This window comes from Sinohyriopsis cumingii, chromosome 3, assembly GCF_028554795.1.
Source record: "Sinohyriopsis cumingii isolate HCF-2022 chromosome 3, ASM2855479v2, whole genome shotgun sequence".
NCBI classification, from domain to species: Eukaryota; Metazoa; Mollusca; class Bivalvia; order Unionida; family Unionidae; genus Sinohyriopsis; species Sinohyriopsis cumingii.
This window is the reverse complement of record NC_142963.1, coordinates 68315538-68336863: the sequence shown is the minus strand read 5'-3', so window position 1 is coordinate 68336863 and position 21326 is coordinate 68315538. Positions and strand designations below refer to the sequence as shown.

Below are 21326 nucleotides of genomic sequence, written 5' to 3'. Positions count from 1 at the left end.
GCTTGTCAACCGCCGAGATTATTCTCGACTTGTGGACATGGCATACCTACCAATAGTGCCAAGGCACACCTACCAATAGTGCCAAGGCACACGTATGTTCAGGAAAGAAACGATGTCACATTTGTCACTAAATCGTGGACTTGGAACACCAATACTACATTCAAAAATACCATTCCAAACATCAAGAGGAAAACGATGACCAGAAAAAAGGCAATTTCATCTTTTTTTATTTCGAATGCATGCAAGAGACTGGCATTCACCGTCCCAATTTCTGCGTGGCTCATAGGGCGTGCGAAAAGTCCACCCAAGCGCCTATCTTTAGTCATTGTCCTCACTGCAGCAAGATTCCTGGAGGACGTGAAAAAATCTTTCGGGGACCGAACACGCTAGTCAATTTTGCCCAATGGATCTTAGACCCCATCGACGAGACGTGCAGCCAAGAGGACATCGAACGTTACCGAGATTGTCATCGCCATGCCACAGTTATGGCTCACAATTTCTCGGAATACGATGGACAGTTTCTTTCGAGATACTATACGGAGCAAGGAACCGAACGTACGAAAGTGACTTTGAACGAAGCCAGATTTATTTCCAATTTCCATGCAAGTGTGACAAGTACAGCTTAAAGATTCGATGAGTTACTTGGTCATGCCTTTGAGTCGAATGCATAAAACGTTTGGAATGACAGAAATGACCAAAGTTTATTTTCCCCACTTTTTCAATACCTAAGCCAATCAACACTCCGTTCTGTCCGATTTGCCGGAGGCTCATGACTACGACCCCGACAACATGCGTACCGAACAACGAGAAGCTTTTTACGCTTGGTATCAGGCTCGCGCCTCAAACGCCTTCGACTTTCAAGAAGAAATGTTAAAGTATTGTCGTTCCGACGTGGACATTTCACGGCGCTGCTGTGGAAAATTTCGAGAACTGTTCATGGAACACGGAGGGATTGATCCTTTGAAAGAAGCCTGCACCATTGCCAAAGCGTGTTCCTTAGTGTACCGTTAACGATTCATGCCCGAAAACAGTCTGGCTGTCATTAGCCCTCAAACGACCAGCTTTGTCAAACGTCAATACTCGGTCAAAATCCTAAGGTGACTACATTACTTGTGTGACAAGGAAGACAAATGGAATCAGCACAAACGAAACGGAGGAGCCGAAAAGACCATCGGAACGTATTCAGTGGATGGCTGAGACTTAGAGAACCCCAAGATCGTGTACGAGTTTAACGGTTGCTTATTTCACGGATGTCCCGTCTGTTACCCTGAACGTGGCACTAAAAATCAGCTTTTATAACGGACCATGGAAGACTTGTACCAGACCACTTGTCAGCACCGTTTGAAGTTAGAACATCAAGGATACCAAGTGGTAGAAATGTGGGAACACGTGTACGATCACCGTTTGAAAACCGATCCCGAGTTTAAACGCATCGTGGAAAGTTAGAAGTTGATGGACCCACTGAACCCGAGGGACAGTTTGTACGGAGGACGGACGAATGCCACCCGTTTGCTGTACCACGCTGACGAAGAAAAAGGAGAAGAAATTAAATACTTTGACGTGTGTTCGCTGTATCGTTACGTGTGCAAATATTGTCCCATTTCCGCAGGGCACCCGCAATTGCTGACGAAACACATCGATCTGGACAACATTCGACAATACGAAAGGTTGATCAAGTGCAAAGTCTTGCCTCATAACGACTTGTACCACCCCGTTTTACCTCACCATTGCCAAAGAAAATTGATATTTCCTTTGTGCCGTTCTTGTGCCGAAACGTGTAACACAGACCAGCCTTGTCAGCATACTGAGGAAGGATGCGCCTTGACGGGAACGTGGGTCAACGTGGAATTGTTTAAGGCTCTGGACATGGGATACCAACTGTTAGAAGTGTACAAAATTTACTTCTTTCCCAAGATATAAAAATACCACAAGGGCGACGAGACTCAGAAAGCATTTTCGCAGACTACGTGGATTTCTTTTGAATCTGAAATAAGAAGCCAGCGACTATCCTTCCTGGTGCCACACTTCCGAAAACCAAAAGAAATTCAAAGAGAAATACTGGGATCAGGAAGGCATCACTTTAGACCACGAAGAAAAACGAAGGCAGCCGATCGTTTGCCAAAAGTGATGTTAAATTGCTTGCGGGTAAAAATGGCACAACGCCCGTGTTTACCTAAGATGGAGTATTTGACAGAACCTTCCCGGTACTTCCAGATGATTCACGACAAAACCAAATACATGAAACATGTGGACGTCATTCGTGAGGAATTGATCCTGGTCAATTACGAAGAAAAACTGGACTTTGTACAAGCCGACGAATTTGGAAATGTCATCATTGCGGCTTACGTGAGAGACCATGCTCGCTTAAAATTGTACGAAGCTTAAAACTGTTAGGAGATTGCGTCCTCTAATTTGACACGGACAGTTGCATCTACATCGATCGCCTGGGTCAACGTCACCCTGACATCGAATGAAACCGTTTAGGAGCCTGGACGGACGACCACCAAGACGAGAAGATTCTAAGTTTTGCTAGTGGCGGTCCTAAATATTACGGATACGAATACCGGGACAAACAAGAAGTGCACACGGAGTGTAAAGTGAAAGGATTGACTCTCAATTATCGCACCAGTCAAGTGGTGAACTTTGGCATATTGAAAGAAGCCTTGCAGTCTGGAGAGGATGGAAACTTTAAAGTGACCGCCTACAAACCGAACAAGATTGTATGTTTACCTACTCACCAAATCGTCAGTCGACCTTTGGAAAAGCTGTATCAAATCGTGTACCAGAAGCGAGTGCGGCTTTCTAATCACTTCACTTTGCCGTATGGTCACATCGATATTGGTCAGCATATAAAAAGGGACAACGTCCAAGATCGATAGTTCATTGTCACTACCAAGACCAAACGAGAAAGATGAATCCTTTAAACAAACATCATTAAAGTTCGGTGATTCTCAAGTTTAGTACGATGCTGTGTCTTGCGATGAGAGCGATGCAGTAAAGCATCATGGGAACTTTGTTATCACTACTACTACTACCATTACACCTACCACAGAAAGTGATGCTCTGCGTGTCAAATCTGACGGATGCGAAAGCGATGACACTCGTTATCGTGGACTCTTTACTGGTTTTCATTGTGGATGTCCACTTTCACGTGAGACAATGCGTCTACCACCCTACGGATGTCATTCAAAACTGAGCAAACTCCTGTCGATTTCACCTTGCCCTCATCGAAACGAACCTGTGAAAGACGAATATTCGTTCCCTGTGTGTTTATCTGAATACTGCGACTTTGAAAATCGTCTTCAAACCTTTCAAGGAAAATGGCCTAAATATCTGGGAGGACCTACCCCCGAAGAATTAGCCAGAGCTGGATTTTTCTACTTGGGCGAAGGGGATAAAGTCAAGTGCCTCAGTTGTGGTGTGGGAACAACAAGATTCCGCATACCTGGAACATGCTCGATGGTCTCCGATATATCACTACCTACATTTAGTGGAACCGAGTCACTGAAGTGACATACCATGTCGTTTAGGAAATCAGACTGGCTAGGAGCCAAACGTTGGACACCACCGTGACCAGTATTTGAACCCCATTTAAAAATAATATTCAAGCATTACCAAACGAACCGCAAGAGGTCTACCAGGAAGTTTGGCAGGGACTTGCCAGAGCAAAATCTCAATGGGTGACTGTAGAACTTTTGTGTCGAGAAATTCACAAGAGGAAAGTGAAAGAAGTCAACAAACGGATCAGATTTTTCTGGATCAATTGTGCGTTCATCCTAATATACCGCTTTAGACTGTTTACATCAGACGATTTTATTGACATTCTTGACCGTTACCCTGAATGGCAGTGGTCAGAAATTACTCACTATGTTCATTACTTTCGCTCTAGGAGATTTTAAATAAAATAATAATGACTAACATGATCATTGATACTTTACAAGAGAACATTCATGGTTTGCCTGTGGAGTTGAGAGAACGCATTTACCGAGAGTTGGTCAAAAAAAAGTGAACGCAAACTTAAAATCATTTTTCGATTTTTAAATGATGCTCTTTTCCAAAGTATACGAAGACTGATTATGGGAGGACACTACTTCAGTCACAAATATAAACGAGGCTATTGACCACGACCCAGTGATTCCTGATTCTTGGAGGACATGATAGTGGATACATTACAAGAGAACATTCGTGGTTTGCCTGTGGAGTTGAGAGAACGCATCTACCGAGAGCTGGTCAAAATACAAGTGAAACGCAAAGAACAATTGCATCAGTTACGTCACCGATCTTTAAACCACTGGTACCTGAATGCTATAAGAGGATTGATTTATTTGAAAGTGTTCAAGTGGCCAGATATTGTTAAACTCGACGTGGGCTAGAAGGATTAGATTTCTTTTTACTACAATGTAGACATGCCGCAACGAATTCCAGAAGAAGATTTAGAAGATTACCAACATATTTTACACAACGTAAACTTAGTTCAAGCGGAAACTTCTGAACCAATTGTGCTGTGTAAGTTAGGGACTAAACCATTTAGAGTCGCCACTGGAGTACAATCATCTCTATGCAAAAAGAGGTATAAAAACGGGTAACCATGCCAAAACCTTCTTCACTCGCGATACAACAAATTCCGTGGAATGAAATCAATGACACTATTCAGACGGTGGAGGATTACCAACACTTATTACAAGAACCGTGTCCATTGAATTTGGGTCGACATGTGGTGTGTGTCTTAGTGACTTGCTTTCTGGGATTTCGTTTACTTGCCAATTCCTTGTGGACTCTTTACGAACAGTACTTGTCACCAAATAAAACATGAAAGTGGTTTCTTTAAATGTCCAAGAGAGACTCATTCTGCTCAAAGCCTTGCGTTTGTATCTGGATACTTCTCGGCCTTTACGGGAAAAAAAGATTCGCCAACTTTTAGGTACCGAAGATGTGTATGACGATGTGTATATAGCTTGTGACTTACACCCTAATTGGAGAGATGTACGTGACTGGAAAAAATGGGGTTTTGAGGGTTGGACCAAAGAAGTGGCCCATTATGCTCAAGATTTTTGATCCTCCATTCGAACGTCCAAGGAAAAAAGTTACTTTTAAACCTGTGTTAATGACAGCCCCAGAAGAACCCATCAACGATGACAATCACTCCCTTCAGGACAGGACTGTCATGGACATTCCCGAAAGACCATTCCGGGGGGGACACTTGTGTGACATTACCCCATGTAGAGCCTGTAAGAACATTACACACTGTCCCTGGGACATCTTGGTTACCAAAAACATGTTATACAGTGATTGTTTATATTCCTCTATGATGGTTTTTAAGTGTATTTTATTGCTGTACATAACCATTGGGCTTTTATGTATTTTTGACTTTCGTGTTGTTCCTTTTTAACTTCCAATAATCGTGTCCTGAAAAAGTATAAAAACTCTTGTCTTGTCTGTCTTTGTGTCAAAAGTGGCATTCCTTGCACTATGGCTACCTCTGCTGTCTCTGCTCCCTCTTCCTCCACTTTCAAAGTCATCGACGAACACTTAGATCATGCCATTTGGGAGGCCCTGTATCTTCGCCATCCCTTTATGTTAATTGCTGGGCTATGAGGTTCAGGCAAACCCGAATTTCTCAAACGATTGAACATAAACATCATTTGATCGATCGTCCACCTCAACGGATCGTGTGTGTTACAAAGAGTGGCAATCGGCGTACAGTCTCTTGTTAGAAAGTCAAGGCGATTCCATCGTGTTTGTGGAAGGCATTCCTAGCGAAGACGACGGAATCGTGTCTGACCCCCGTCAAACCCATCTGGTCATTTTCGACGACATGTTAGGAGAAGACGAAGAAGAAAGTAAACTGTGGTTTATGCGCAAAAGGGCATCAACGTAATGCCAGTGTCATTTACATCACTCAAAATTTGTTTCAACAAAGTAAAGCCTATCGCACCATCAGTCTCAATGCTCATTACGTGGCCTTGTTTAAAAGCCCTAGAGATAAATCGCAAGTGCAAGTCTTAACCAAACAGTTAGGAACGCATTGGCTAACTCATGCGTGCTACGATGCCACTCAAACGCCACACGCCTATTTACTAGTCGATTTGAAACCCACTACTCCCGATTATTTGCGATTTCGTACCCATTTGTTTCACCACTGGTGTCAAGACGGAGGGCCTGTCCTGTACATGTCTCCGTCGTCGACTTAACCAAAAAAAATCTATAAAAACCTCGGTCACTTTGGGTTTGTCTCACACATCGTCAACATGAAGTACCTTCAGTCTCATCTTCCCGTCAAATTGATTCGTGCCTTGTACGGTATCGGTCGCGAAAAAAGTGCACAAAAACTTACACGTGTCTTAGAAGCCAGTCTCAAAGAAGTCTTACGATGGTTTACGGTGACAGCACGTCAATTACTGCAAGGCATTGTTCACATTCCTCATCAAACCAAACGCTTTTTTGACAGAAACAAAGTAGCCATGACACAACTGGCCGATCCACGCATCGGCACTCAAACCGAAAAGCAAATTATTTTGAAACCTGGAGGGACCGGTTCTCTAGGAGGTGTCATCATTCGCTCCCTCTTAAAATGGAATCCTAATGCCACCAAAGTTCTCCCAAAGAAAAAAACCACTCCCAAGAAAGCCAAACGAAGCCCAAAGAAGAAAAAGAGCAACGGTGTCAAGACCAGGTCACAACCCCAGAAAACCAGAAAAAGAAAAGCCCACAGAAAAAGAGAAAGAAAATTCCTCAGAAAAAGAAAAGCCCTCAGAAAACAGCTTCTATCCGCAAGAGAGACCACTTCGGCCATGACGCAACCTTACATTCGTAAACCACAACGAGCAGCGACGGTGACCACGTTTCCAGTACCCTCAGGTTCTTCCACTTCTCCGTTGTTGGTGATGCCATCCAAGCCCAATTTTACACCCGTTCTTCTTCAGTTGATGAAACAATGGAAACCCGCGTCGCCAAAATCTTCTCCACCAGCGTTGACATCCTTCTCCTCTTTAGCTACAGTGGCAGCAGCTCACAAAGTACCTGCTCCCAAAATCAAAGTCCAAGAGAGATCGGGCATGTTACAGAGTTTACTGGATTTGTCCAAGCAAGAACTGTCTCGATTTAGTCCGTTGCGAACCCCTCCACGACGCGTGATGCTTGTCATCAAGTTGATACGACGTAAAGACAATCAGTGGCGACGCGTTCCAGTATAAAAAAGACCTGAGGCAAAGAATGGGCATCAGTGTTTTTGTGCTCCTGAACGCCCAAAGATGTCACCCCCTAGAAGTCATCCCTCTTCTAAACCCAAAGGAAAGAAAAGGAAAGGACTGCCTCATCGTTTAGTCAAACATGGGGACATGTTTTCTGTCCTGTCCAAAGCTTCTCCACCCATGCGAAAAAAAAACTCATTCAAACCGCCTCAAAAGATGTCATCAATACCGTGTGCCAATGTTGTTTGAACGTCTTGAAAGGTACGATACCTTTGTCTAAACAACAGAAACAATGCTTTCCCAAACATCGTCACGTTCTTCGCCAAATGGTTTAAAAGAAAATCCCCATTCGTCAAAAGAAGATGTTGGTACAACGCGGAGGAATTTTGCCTCTGTTCTTAGGACCCTTGCTGAAAGGAGTATTGGGAACCATACGGGGAGGACTCGTGGGAGCAAGATAAAATGGACCTCTGGAGCCCAAACATCTCAGAAGTGACCCTTGAAATCAAATGGAAAGACGAAAAGTAGGTTTAGTGCCTTACAAACGATGGATGGAATACCGTCGTTGGCAAGAACAACGAACTCCGCATTTACCTCCCAATCCAAATTTGACCGAGATGTCCCAGTCACAACACGAATTGCAGTCGTTGATGGATCGCCACGATTTGTCCGAAACAGACAAATCGCAAAAGTATGGTCAACTCTTGCAACAACTTCAACTCTTTCACCAGAAAGCTTTAGACGAAACAGCTCTACCCACTCTGAAAGGTTTTAAGGCCTTAATGTAAAGTCCATCACCCGCACCACCACCGCGAGCGGCCAAGACAGACGCAACCCCAAGAAAGCCTGAGGAAGAAGAGATACGAGAAGTCTTTCAAATACCGTAAGCAACTCCCATCCCTAGTAACATTGATGCATCCTTGTTGACCCCTTCCCCCACGCCCCAACGAGAAGAACTAAAAGCTTGGGTTAAAAAGATGATGTCCACTCCTCCTTCGACAGAAGTGAAAAAGAATGAAGGGAAACCAGAAGTTAATAAAGAAAAGAAGACCAAAGCCATTGCATTACCACCTCCACCACTACCTTCGACTTCTACTCCCGTAGCACATCGGACACGTAAATCCGTTTCCAAACCACCCTCTCGTCCCACCCAAAGTAGCATCATTGAAGAATGCGTGACTTATTAAAGAAATGGAGAAGGTGTTAGACAGCATTTACTACGATCCATCCCATCCTGCAGGTAACGAAGGAGTTCAGAAATTGTATCGTGCTGCCAAAACTCGACTGAAAAGTCTCTGTTTACCTCAAGTACAATTATGGTTACAAGAACAAGGCACGTACACTTTACATAAACCCATTCGACGAAAATTTTCAAGAACTCCCACTCGAGTGGAGGGCATAGATCATCAATGGCAAGCCGATTTAGCCGATGTGTGTCATTTGGCCACCTACAATCGTGGCTACAAATAATAGTTTTGTGTCATCGACGTCTTTTCCACATTTGCCTGGGTTGTACCATTGACTTCCAAATCGAGCAGTGAATAAGTGCGAGCCCTCCAACTGGTGTTGGAACAAAGCGGTCGTCACCCTCTTCGATAGCAAACTGACAAAGGCACCGAATTTCTGAACCAAGCTTTCCAAAAAGAATTCAAACAATGTGACATTCATTTTTTCACCACCGAGAATCCCGAAACCAAAGCCAGTATGTTTTCAACGCACCATGAAAGAACGCATATGGAAATATTTTACACATCAACACACTCTCAAGTACATCGACGTTTTACCGCACCTGGTTCAAGCGTACAACCAATCTTACCATCGAAGCATCGGACGTGCCCCCCAAGAAGTGACTCCCGACAAGGAAGTGACTGTTTCTGAACGCCTGTTTGGTACGTACCGGGGTCGTTGTCTCCAAGAAAAGTGTAGTGTTGGTAGTAGGTGATTGGGTGTGCATTGGCAAAACCAAACGCACTTTCGACACAGGTTACTTACCCAACTTAACCACTGAATTGTTTCTTGTCACTGGACGAGAGCATGGTCGTCATCCTGCCGTCTATAAATTGCAAGACATGAACGGGGAAGTGTTAAAAGGAACGTTTTACTTGCCCGAGTTACAACGCGTGACCAAAAAAGAAGACGACGTGTACGACATCGTAAGCATTCTCGAACGAAGAACCCGTAAAGTGAGAAAACGCCGTGTCAAAGAAGTGAAAGTGCGTTGGAAAGGATATCATCCCAGTTTTGATACTTGGATCGACGCTTCGCAAGTCATCGACTACAAAAAGAGGTGACCATCATGCCCTTCCACACAGCCTCAGCTACCGTTACCACTGCAGCGACCACTCCATCACCCAATTCTTCTCTGCAAGATCTACAAAAGCAACCCTTGTGGGTGTGGTGTGGAGAACGTGTGCCTAAAACGCAAATCGTCTTTTTTTGCAAATCTTTGTGGTGCATTGTGCCATCGGTGTGGCCATCGCCAATTTGAATTTGCAACAAGGAGACAAACAATTGTGGACCATTTTATTGAGCAGTTGCATCGTTACCTTTTTCCCAATCCTTCCCTGAAATACTCCTCGAACGGGAACAACGGGAATCTTGCGTCCAGTGTCAGTCACCACTCCAACAACAATCACATTTTGGGCGGAGACACTCCTCTAACTTCCAGTGACTCCTCGGACAGCCACAGAACTATGGAATTATGAACAATAACAATCAATTTTACTTAACCTTACCCAGTGACAGTTACATGGAGGTGTTTCCTCATAACACTTTGTGTTGTTACACGGCCAAATTACCTCAGGCCATCCAACTAGATGACGAAGCCCAATGGGAACTCGCTCTGGTGGAAATGATTTACCTACACAAAACAAAAACATCACTGAAAAGCAAAACACTTTCCAGGTCGAAATCCTGAATGCCCAATTGGAAGAAGAAATAAACAAAATCGGGTTTTCAGGTGACACCAACAATTTATCTTTCAGCATCTACATGGCGAAACTTCCTTCAGGTTATTATTTTATTGGTGAACATTTGGTGGACACCATTGCGGACAGGTTCGACTTGGCCTTTGGCAAAGCACTGAACAGAGCCAAAAGAAGTGTTAAGATTGAGTATCATAAAGTGGCTTGTCGCCTCATGATCAAAATTCAGGATACTGACACATTGTCCTTCAGGTTTAATGGTTGTTTGTTTGAAATTTTGGGTGGACATCCACAGATGGTAGCACACAATTTTGATCCCAAAGTCAACAGTAATATGGATTTTTAAAGGGCTTTTGGAAACCCGGTAGAACTGAACGAAGGACTTAATTTCATCTTTGTGCACTCCGATGTGGTGGAGTATAACGTAGTGGAACACAACTCCGTAAAGTTACTGCGTGTCATTCCTTTCAAAGTGGAAAGTACCGCGACCAATGACGAGGAATGTGGAAATACCTATCAAGTTCACCGTGAATTTGTACATCCACACTATTTACCTGTCAGTAAGTCGTATTTCGACACTGTTAACATTACTATAAAAGGAGATCTGAGACAAAATATTCCATTCTCCAAAGGAAAGGTCACGGTGAAACGCCATTTTCGAAAACGATTCTCTAACGAATTGTAAATCATGTATCCAGTGTACCGACGATTCGCTCGACAGCGAAGACATGGTTTAGGAGATATGTTGAAATCAGCCTTTCGTTCGGTGGCTCCCGTGTTGAAACCAATGGTGACACGAGGATTGCATGCCTTGAAAGATGCCGCATTGACGCACGGCAAAGAATTTCTCCAAAATGTCATCATCGACAATGAAAACGCTAAAGAAGCTTTTTTGAGGGCAGACAAAAATGTATTGCTTCAAACGGGCAAAGATATTTTTGGTCGACGAGAAACTCCTATAAATGCACTGAACGCTACTGAGTCAGCCATTTCCGATTCCCTGACGCCACAGCAAGGACACGGTAGAATGAGACGACGAAAACACCCCTTCACAAGACTTCACACATAAAATTAGAAAGACTAAGAAAAGAAGAACTGCTTGAGACTTAGACGTTTTTGATTTTTAAATCATAGAAACAAAAATGACGCACCGAGAGTCTTGCGACTGTTCCAAGTCGGAAATAGATATGTTTGCCATGCAGCCTACCACAATGACGATGCCAGAATCCCAATGGGTCGGATTTCACCCCATCTCCTCTGTCAAAGACTCAGGGTCAGCTCCCATCAAGTTTGAAATTAAAGGACAGCCCAAAGATTACATCGATCTGAATAGCAGTTACTTGTACTTGAAAGTGAAAGTGATTGACACGTCCACAGACGGTCCCGATATCAAAGACGAAGGTAAAGTAGCCTCCGTCAACAATTTCATGCATTCCTTGTTCAGTGGAATAGATTTGCATTTGAATAACAAACTGGTCAGTAGCAGCATGGACACGTACCGTTACCGAGCGTACCTGGAAAATCTCTTGACGTACGGAAAAGAAGCCAAAAACACCCATCTGGATTCTTGCGTGGTATGGAAACCTGACACAGCGGGCAAATTTGACAATACCGATTTGATTACAGATAAAGACCCCAACCACAATGTGGGATTCAATGCCCGACGAAACAATATCAAAGGCCCTAACTTTTTTTAGAACTGATGGCTTGTTTGCATTAAGACATGTGGTTGCAAGAGAAGTATTTGCTGAACGATGTGGATGTCCGCCCGAGACTGAATCGTAGCTGTGCCGCTTTCCATCTGATAAGTGATGCTGTCTATTACAAAACCATCCTCCAAGATGAAAGACTCTACGTGCGATGTGTGGAAGTGTTACTTAAAGTGGGAAATAACACCAGTCACACTTTGAGTAGAACGACCGCCAAGTATCCGATGCGACGCGTGGAAGTGAAAAATTTCACCATTCCCGCCGCTGGACATCAATCCATGATTGAAGACTATCTGTTCCAAGGACAGTTTCCCAAACGTTTGATCCTTGGTATCGTCAAAAATACAGCCTTCAATGGAGCCTTAAAGGAAAATCCTTTTGAGTTTCAGCACTACAATGTGTCCAATATCGAATTCAGTCGATATGATAAAACCATGTGTACCAGACCTTTCGAACCTGGCTTTAGTCACGAGAATAAGAATTACTTGATATCGTACTTGTCCCTGTACGAAGCCACAGGCTAGTTAGGAACCAACACCAGTCACGGTATTACGTACGAGGATTATACAGAAGGTTACACTTTGTGGGCTTTTGATTTCACCCCAGACCAAGGCAGCGACGAGGGACATTTCCACCCTATAAAATCGGGACAGATTCGTGTGGAACTTCAGTTTGCAAAGCCAATATCCGTAAACAACACGGTGAACGTCATCCTGTATGCCGAATTCGATAATACCATAGACATCAACAGTTTGAGTGAAGTCATTGTAGACTATTAGAAGCAATGGAAGACTGTTATCCCTCTTTGAATAGTGGAGAATCGTTGGATTAGGAGGAGACTGTGGAAGTAGAACCCCAAGACAAAGACGAAAAGGACATAGTGATGAAGTCCAGATGGCCAGAACAAGAACAACATTTAGTCTCCTGTTTTGCCAAACACTTGGCAGAAAAAAATACGGAATTAATCAAGAAAGATTGCTGTGGATGTCAAAACGATCATCCCAGTCAAATTCAACATGATACATGTCTGATGATGAGTGATGAAGAAAAATTGAACGAGTATCTGGACGAAGCTTGGAATCACATCTCGGAAGAAGCGGTGTTGCATCAATGGTATAAAGACTTGCATGAACATTCCTTTCCTCCATTAGTGACTCTAGAGATCTATCGCATCGAAGCTCTCTTTGCTCAGAGTGGGGAGACGTGACGAAGAAACGGTTACTTGTCAGACATTTTCAAGCAATAAGTCAGGATTGAATTGATCACTTATCATTACCTGAGATGAAAAAGCAAGAAAGAAAACTTCACAAAAATGGATAGCTGGGAACTTTATTACCTTTTGAACCACAGTTCTTACACTGCTTCTTTTAATCCAATCGTGTGTGCTAAAGATGAACTGCCTCATTGCAAACCTCAAGACCATCAAGCTTACGTCATCAACACGGACGACAGTCATCTCACAGGAGCCCACTGGGTAGCCGTCTACTTTCCTAAAGAAGGTTGTGTGGAGTATTTCGATTCTTATGGATTAGCATCTTTCGAAGACGATATCATCGACTTTATGAGAAGAAATGCTCAGACAACACGATTCAATAATGTGAAATTACAAGGCACAGCTTCCATGGTGTGTGGACAATATTGTATGTATTTTCTTCATCAACGCAGTCTTGGATATTCTTTAGAACATTTAGTGACTTATTTTGATGGTCACTCCTCTAGAAACGATGACAAAGTAGATCGATGGTTTTGTGAACAGTATGGTTATCTTTTATCTTTAGCTAGGAAACGCAATGTACATCAATGGCCCAATGACTTCCAACAGTGGAACTCGAACTTCAGTTCACAACGTTGTCAACCTTGTCCAAAATAGGTTGTTATTTGAAAAAATGATTGTTGTTTATGGAATTGTTAATTTAAAAATTTCTTGATTGTTGGTTGTTAGTTATTTGAATTAAAATGTTGTGTTTTGAAAAAAAAATGAGTCTGTCGTTTGTTTGCCATTTGTATCATAAATCATGCTCTTTGACTTCTCTCTATCCCTCAAATCAAACTATTTTAGAGTTCCGACTCTAAACAGTGTAGGGATGTTTTCTATCGCGTCCTCGCGTGAACAGTATATAGCGGCGTAGTCTCCAGTCTGACCATCCATTGTTAACTCATCCTCCTATGAAGATGTGCCAAGCTGAACAAGGCTTACGTGAATTTACATCGTGTCAGGCAAAGCCTGATACCGAAGCCTGAAGAGATAGAGAATGTCAGAATGTTGAAAGTAACTGAAGACCTGATAGAAGATCTCTTCAGAGAGGAAATCAAGATAGAGAAAGAAGAATGGACGGATAAGTACAGACTTCAGAAACAGCAGAGAGAGCAGCAGCAGCAGTAGGAACCAGACAGAGGTTTTGTCGACTGTCGTGTAGACACCAAAGAGTTTTCCTTCTCTTTCCAAAGAAGCAGGCCCTATCCTGTGTGGAAAGCCTGCCGCCAGACGGGGACGCAATCTTAGACAATAAAGATTGCCATAACTCCTCGTCCACAAGAAACAGCCCTTTTCAGGGCTACCCAGTACTCTAGAAAAGAGATACTCATTCAATTGCCAATGACATGTTAGTAAGTTAGAAAAATAGAAGAGTGTCTATAAGCACTTGGTTTCTTTAACTTTGTTAGAAGTGTGTGTATAAGGACTTCGTTTTCAGTAGCTTGTCAAATTTTTAATTAATGTTTGTAAGTAAAAAAGTGAGTGAGTGTTTCTTTTAAGTCCGCGCGTTCCATGTTTCTTTGAGGTGATGATATGGCCTTGTACGTTTTGGTATCAGGGGATGTTTTCCTTCACGTCCGTGCTTGACAAATATAAAGGGAACGTTCGTCTAATCAATCAATCAAGCAATTCTGGCTACCATTGTTGATTCGTGAACTAAGAAAGAATGAACAGCAGACTAACGAAGCTTCTGGAACTTCAGATGCACCTGGAGTACGCCCGACGCCTGTTGGTTGAGCTGGCTATGGAGGCAATTGAAGAGGAAGCCAGGATAGAGAAGGAGGAAGAGGAGAGAAAAAAGAAAGAAGATGACGTAAAGAAAAAAAACTATATTACCTCACCTCATGCTGAGAGCTGTGTGTGAGGTCAAACCTGAGGCAAGGACGCCTCCAAAGAGGAAAACACTACGCCCACTACCAACACAACAGCTTCTACCAGCACCACAGCCAGTAGCAGTACAGGTGCGTGCGGAGAATATAAGGAGACCCCAACATCCTAGAGTGTGGAATAGGAGAAGACAGAGGGAAGTCTTCACTATCCCTGAAAGTGAAGACTGGGAAAGCGAAGCAAATCAACTTCCCTCAGCGCTCCCAACCACAACGGTAAATTGGGAGAACGATTGGAGTAGACGATGTGTGCGGGGAGGGGGCCCGGTTAAAGAAACAACCCTTCTCAGGGCTAACCAAATCTTTAGAAAAGAGACTATTCAAGTTGCCAATTTGTGTGAATGTGGATTAGTGTGATTATAAATACTCATTTACTGTTGTGCGTGTGTGTGTGTGTGTTTGTATGAGCTCACGTACGTTTGTGTCGATAGTAGAGTGTGTGTTTGTATAAGTGAGCATAAGCTTGTGCGGATAGTAGATTCAGGTTTGTTTTTTCTCCTTCCCGTGTGTGGATAGTACATTTTGTGGTTTGTAAGCGTTCGCGTACGTTTGTGTAGATAGTAGATATTGTGGTTTTTTCTCCTTCCCGTGTGTGGATAGTATATTTTGGTTAGTTTTTGCTCCTCACCTCTGTGTTGATAGTATATTGTGGTTATTGATAATATATTTTGGGTTTGATTTTCTCCGTCTCGTGTGTGGATAGTATATTTTGGTTAGTGTTTTCTTCTTCGCGTGTGTGGATAGTAAATAATATGTGAAGTGAATGTAAGGGATGTTTTCCTTCACGTCCGTGCTTAACAAATATGAAGTCAAAGCATTCGTCGTTCGCGCCATTCAACCTTGAATAAACCAAGATGACAATACGTTTGTTCAATAATTTGAAGGATATTTGGTATTGGATGGTAGATGTTGAGTATGTAGTAGAAAGACTTGAAAGAGAATCGAGGTTCCCAGGCAGCCTGGGTTTTGTGAACAGCCTGAAAGTAGCCAGGGACCACATACAAGAGATGATAGAAGAGGAAGTGAAGAAGTTGAGATGTTTCATCAATCCTAAATATGTAAGAGTCGGAACGTTGAAGCAGACCCTTGATATTGTTATCAAAGTGAGATGTTTTTTGGATGATATCTTCAATTTGACAGAGTGGTCATTTGTCAAAAGGTTACTGGACAGACTAAAGAAATCCGAAGATATTATGAAAAAGGTAATGGAAAAAGAAGTAAAGAAAATTAAAGATACATGGGAAAAAGAGAAAAAGGAAAAGGAAAACAAAAAAAAAGAAAGAGGAGTTTGACAAATTGAATAAGAATTGGATGAAAGTCCAGGAAAAATTTAGAGCAATAGGCCATCCTGACTGGATAGTAGAGGATGAAAAGAAGAAGAAGAAAGGAATCATTGGGAAAGTGAGGAGCTGGTGGAACAACTGGAGAAAATAGAAGAAGAACCCTAAGGCCCTTTTCAGGACCACTCATATGGCTCGAAAAGATTTGCTTTCTTGCCTCAAATTATTTTTGTTGTGTGTGTTGTATAGTTGTTTGTCTATTGTCTGTTGTATGTATTATCTCTGTCTCTGTCCCGCCAGTCCCGTTCCCGCCAAGCGTTCTATTTTTTTTTCTCTCGCTGTTTGCTCCGATTGAGGTCAGCCCCTTTCTACATTGTTGCTCATCGTCAGTACCGTGACGTCACATTCCCTGTTCCATTCCTATTGTCCCTATATTAATGATAAGTCTCATTGTCCCTATACAGGCCCAATATGTTTTTGACTGGATTTTCCCTTGTCCCTTTAAATCTTGTCCCTATACAGGCTATATCTCCCCCATTCACTACTATCGACTGCTCAGGAATACTTGTCTCAAGATATTTTTGATTTAGTAACTATAGACAATTTTAAATCGTTTACAAGGTGGAGAACAAACGGTGTTGTACTTGTTATGCATCATTTTGATGCACAATGTTCGAAATTAAGTTTTGATGGAAGAACACAGACATCACAAACCAATAATTTTATATACTAATTTGGTCGTATCTCAAAGATATCAATGAACTGGAAAAAGAAAATTAAAGGTTTTCTTTGAAAGTGGAAACTGTTTTCATGTAATAATCGACACAACTTCGCTCCTTAGGGTAAGATAGAAGAATACATTTATTTATAAAAATCTGAGAAAGCTTGCCAGCAGCTTCCCGTGGGTCGATGGTTCTTACCGGGCTTTTATCGGATTCTTCCTCCACCAGTTAAACTAGTCACTATGAATGAGCTGAAAATGGCATTAAACTAACAACATCAACAACGACGAGATGAATGGCGTACCAATACAAAAATTATGCAGCCTTCGAAGTGATATGTGTTAAAGGAGAAAAACATATCGATGGGTATAAAGAAATTTGTTGTTAAATTTAATTTAAAATTAGATATATATATACAGAGATTTTTAAATCAAACAGCAAATCACCAAGAGATTCAATTAACTGGATCCGATCCTATCATCATAAGATATAGAATGCCACGATAAATAAAATTGCTCTTTCGCGGTATGATGATACACGTTGTTTGGTGGATAAAGTTAATATTTTGTTTAATGAATATTCTATTAATTACGAGTCTAACCCTAATATATACAGTCTCCTTTTTTTCATCTCTTAATATCACAAATATTAAAAGTTTATTTCTTTTGCTTTCTTTTAACATTTCAAATATTTAATCTATACTAACTATTGATACTACATCATTTTCAGTCAAATGTTTTCCATTGCCTTTTTACTTCTCATTTTTTTACCACTATAAAATCTTACATTTTCACCTAGATCTTTCACGATAAAATTATACTTTGTTCTGTCACCCATAGCGATATTCCATAATGCCTACAGTTAAATGCTAACTTTGTTAGGTTGGCTGCTTTCTTTTTTTCTCCTCATTTAGATTCGCACAGTCGTCTGTAAAAAAAACTCTATTGACTAGTGGTATATACTAATAAGCAGGTATAACTTTTTATACAGTATTTACCCAAGTCGATTACAATGTATCGCCTCAAAAAAGTCATTTTCTGTTGTAAGTCTTGGCGTATATTAGTGCATCATTTTGCACAAATAATCAATTTTCCACTGCCTGTCCGTGTTGGTAAATATACCTTTCACTCAATTATAATTATAACTAAAAGTTTTTATATTCTATTTTAAGGAAATCTTGTACAAACATTGTCTATCCCAAACCGTGCAACACCACATATAATCATATTATCGGCTTATTTCAGGTGCACATATTATAGTTAATTTATGTTGGTGTTAACTATGTTTTGCCATCCCTAAAACAAAATATGCTTTAATTTCTTGTTATGAATAGCTTTGATCTCTTCAGATGCATTTTTCTGTGCAATTTTGAAACTCAAACCTTGAGGAAGATCTGGGAAGATGGACCAAAAATATTTTATAATATTGGTGGGTAGATGACAGATAAATATTTTATAATATCGGTGGATAGATGAACAAATATTTTATAATATGGGTGAGTAGATGGACGGACAACTATTTTATAATATTTGTGTTGGATGGACATAAAACTATTTTATAATATCGGCGGGTAGATGGACATACAAACATTTTAAAATATTGGTGGAGAGATTATAATACAAATATAATGTTTTATCGATGGGTAGCTGGCAAGGAAATATTTTATAATATCGGTGGGTAGATGGTTGGTCAAATATTTTACAATGTTAGTGAATAGGCAGTTATTTTTAAGAATTTGTTTTGGTGCAATAGCATGGACCGTTGATCAAAATGTAGAAATCGGTGGGAGTGTAGTTTTTGTGGGTTGGGGTCATCTTCGCTAGCCAAGTCTCCGATATGATAATCCTATCTACACCTTGGCGTATCGAGCAGATATTTCTGTGCTTCGGGTTTGTGAATTTCATTGGATGCGACACAAGCCACCGCATCCAATCAACATTAAGTTGTTTAAATTTGAACACTGTTCCTTCATGATCGAGACAAGGGGAGCACTCATCTTGAATGGACTGATAAATAATCAATTTTCCACTGCCTGTCCATGTTGGTAAATATACCTTTCACTCAAATACACCTGTAATGGCTTCCCTCTGGTACGTTGTCATACTTCCAATGTTAAACTTGCAAAGTATCCTTTTTAAGTCAATTGCACCGCTGATGGGGTGGGGTGTTCTTGAAATATGATGTCTTAAGCATGGCGGATAGAGTGCTCTTGTAAATAAGTTCAAGGGGTAATGGTTTTCCCTGGCGGTGAATTTCGTAAAACTTTTTAGGAGGGATCAGGGTTATGTTATCCGAAAATGAGAGTACTGATGTTGTATGTGTGGGTAGGATGTTGTTTGGAGAAAAAAATGACGAGGAAAAACAGTTGGTCTTTATTATAATTATTTTAAGGGTAGTGGGTAGATTGTTGATCTAAGAATAAAGTTTAGGACTTTGGTGCCGGTGTGTACTGCTGCATTTGAGATTCGTTATTGATTTGGGCTACTACAGGAGATCTTGGAAAAAAAGAGTAGTGTATCTCGAGTAATAACGAGGAAAGAGTAATTAAAACCGAAAAGCAAATATTAGTTACCCTAGATCAAACTTAGCAGATTGATAAATTGAAAATACACGATTAAATAATCTCTCTCTCTCTCTCTCTCTCTCTCTCTCTCTGAGTGCAGAACTTTAAATATATACCTTGTTCAAACACATGGTACATTTATTACAAATCATAGCCGATAGAGATTGTCATATATTCTAGCGTGGCCCGTATCGGTGAATTTTAACTATAATATCAACAAAAAAATACAAACAGTCCATTGAATTTTCCTCATGCTCACACTCTGCTCTCTTTATTTTCATTGCCCTGTCTATTAATGACTGCTTGTGAGAAGCGCGCAGGAGCAACGACGTTCCTCGGAGCGACTCGGCTCGTCCTAAGTTCTTCCCGACTCGCCTCCATGCCTAGTAATTTCTTAAGGGTTGCTCGAAACTGACAGGCTGAAGAAGAGGTTACGTATAGGAAAAAGTTGATGGCATAGTGAAATTGGTAAAAGAAAAAGAAGAAAGCTCGGATCCACTTGAGCTTGATTTTCGTCATCATAAAACCTGTATAACCTTTCTCGCCTGGGATAAATTTCATTGTAGAATTCCAAATGAGCTCAATCGTCTGTACAATGCCCAAGGGCAAAATGAGCAAAACGTACGTCGTGGATACAAGCAAAAGAATCTTTGTGACTCTCTCGTCAGGTCTCGACATTGAATTATTCGTCATTTTCTGGCGCTTGCTTTTACCTTTCTTTATTTCTAAAATTATTACACTATTGATAGCGACGATCAAAATTGTAGGTATCCATGTGTTCAGTGCAACGTAAAAATATATCATCTCTTTAACTATTTCTCGCCTGGTTTTACACGCTTTGTAACCAAAAACGGAGTCGTCCTCGAAACCGGACACCGCTACTTTGTGAAGGGAAATCAAGACAAGTATCCCAGAGACAATTATGACGGCAGCAAAAGCTTTCCTTCGAGAGGCAGTTCTAGCTTGTAAAGGAAATTTGATCATGAATAATCTATCACATGTAAAAGCGACAATTACCCATACGGACAAAAGGTTGAAAAGCTCAACTATTACTCCATGGAACCTGCAAAGTCCCTCGTTGCGTTGAAAATGTTTGTTGACACTTTCATTCAGACCTCGAAGCACACCCACCATTAAGTTCATGGTGAGGGTAAGCGTGTTGTAGATTGTTAGAGCAGAGAGATACAAATTGGTTGGAGATTTACGCATGTTCTTCCTTGTCAGCACCACGAATGATACAGTATTCAGAAGAATTCCGACTCCTACAATGATTGATGTTCCATACGAAAGGAGGCCTCTGGTGAGTGTGACGAATGGAAGAATATCAACCCAGAAAATTCGGAGTCCGCATGGCCAGGCCAGTTCGTCTGAGGCTGTGATGTTCTTTCCTTTCATTTCCTCTACCACTTCAAACCCATAGATGCAGAATGTATCATTAGTCATGTCTTATCTGAAATGATAATAATAATGAATTATGGTGGTGCCACATGTGCTCACCATAAATATAACGATGACAACGACCAGACGAAAGATGATGAGAATGACAGTGATGTTCACGATGAATACAATGATTATGGTAACATAATTTACAGCTTACGTGGGATGTAAATTATTTTATCTTTACTCCAGAATTGCAAATTCTTACGGTATGACGTCTTGCTTTTAAGAGTGATCTTCGTAACGTTCCTTTAGCTCATAACTTATCTAGGACACAAAGTTACTTGTAATGACATCTTATATAAACCATACTTTAATCTTGCATAAACATTCTGAATTTCTGAAAGGAGTACAAGAAAG

General features: G+C 41.3%; 1 protein-coding gene across 1 annotated transcript; it reads right to left on the bottom strand.

Moving 5' to 3' along the window:
- Nucleotides 1-19784: 19784 nt before the first annotated feature.
- LOC149803036 (rhodopsin, GQ-coupled-like) lies at nt 19785-20972 on the bottom strand. The gene has a single exon (XM_089953878.1). It carries the CDS (start codon nt 20970-20972, stop codon nt 19785-19787), a length of 1188 nt encoding a protein of 395 aa, XP_089810004.1.
- Between the last annotated feature and the right edge of the window lie 354 nt (nt 20973-21326).

Coding starts and splice junctions, on each gene's coding strand:
- LOC149803036 (XM_089953878.1), bottom strand. CDS start 20,972: ATGACTAATGATACATTCTGCATCTATGGGTTTGAAGTGGTAGAGGAA.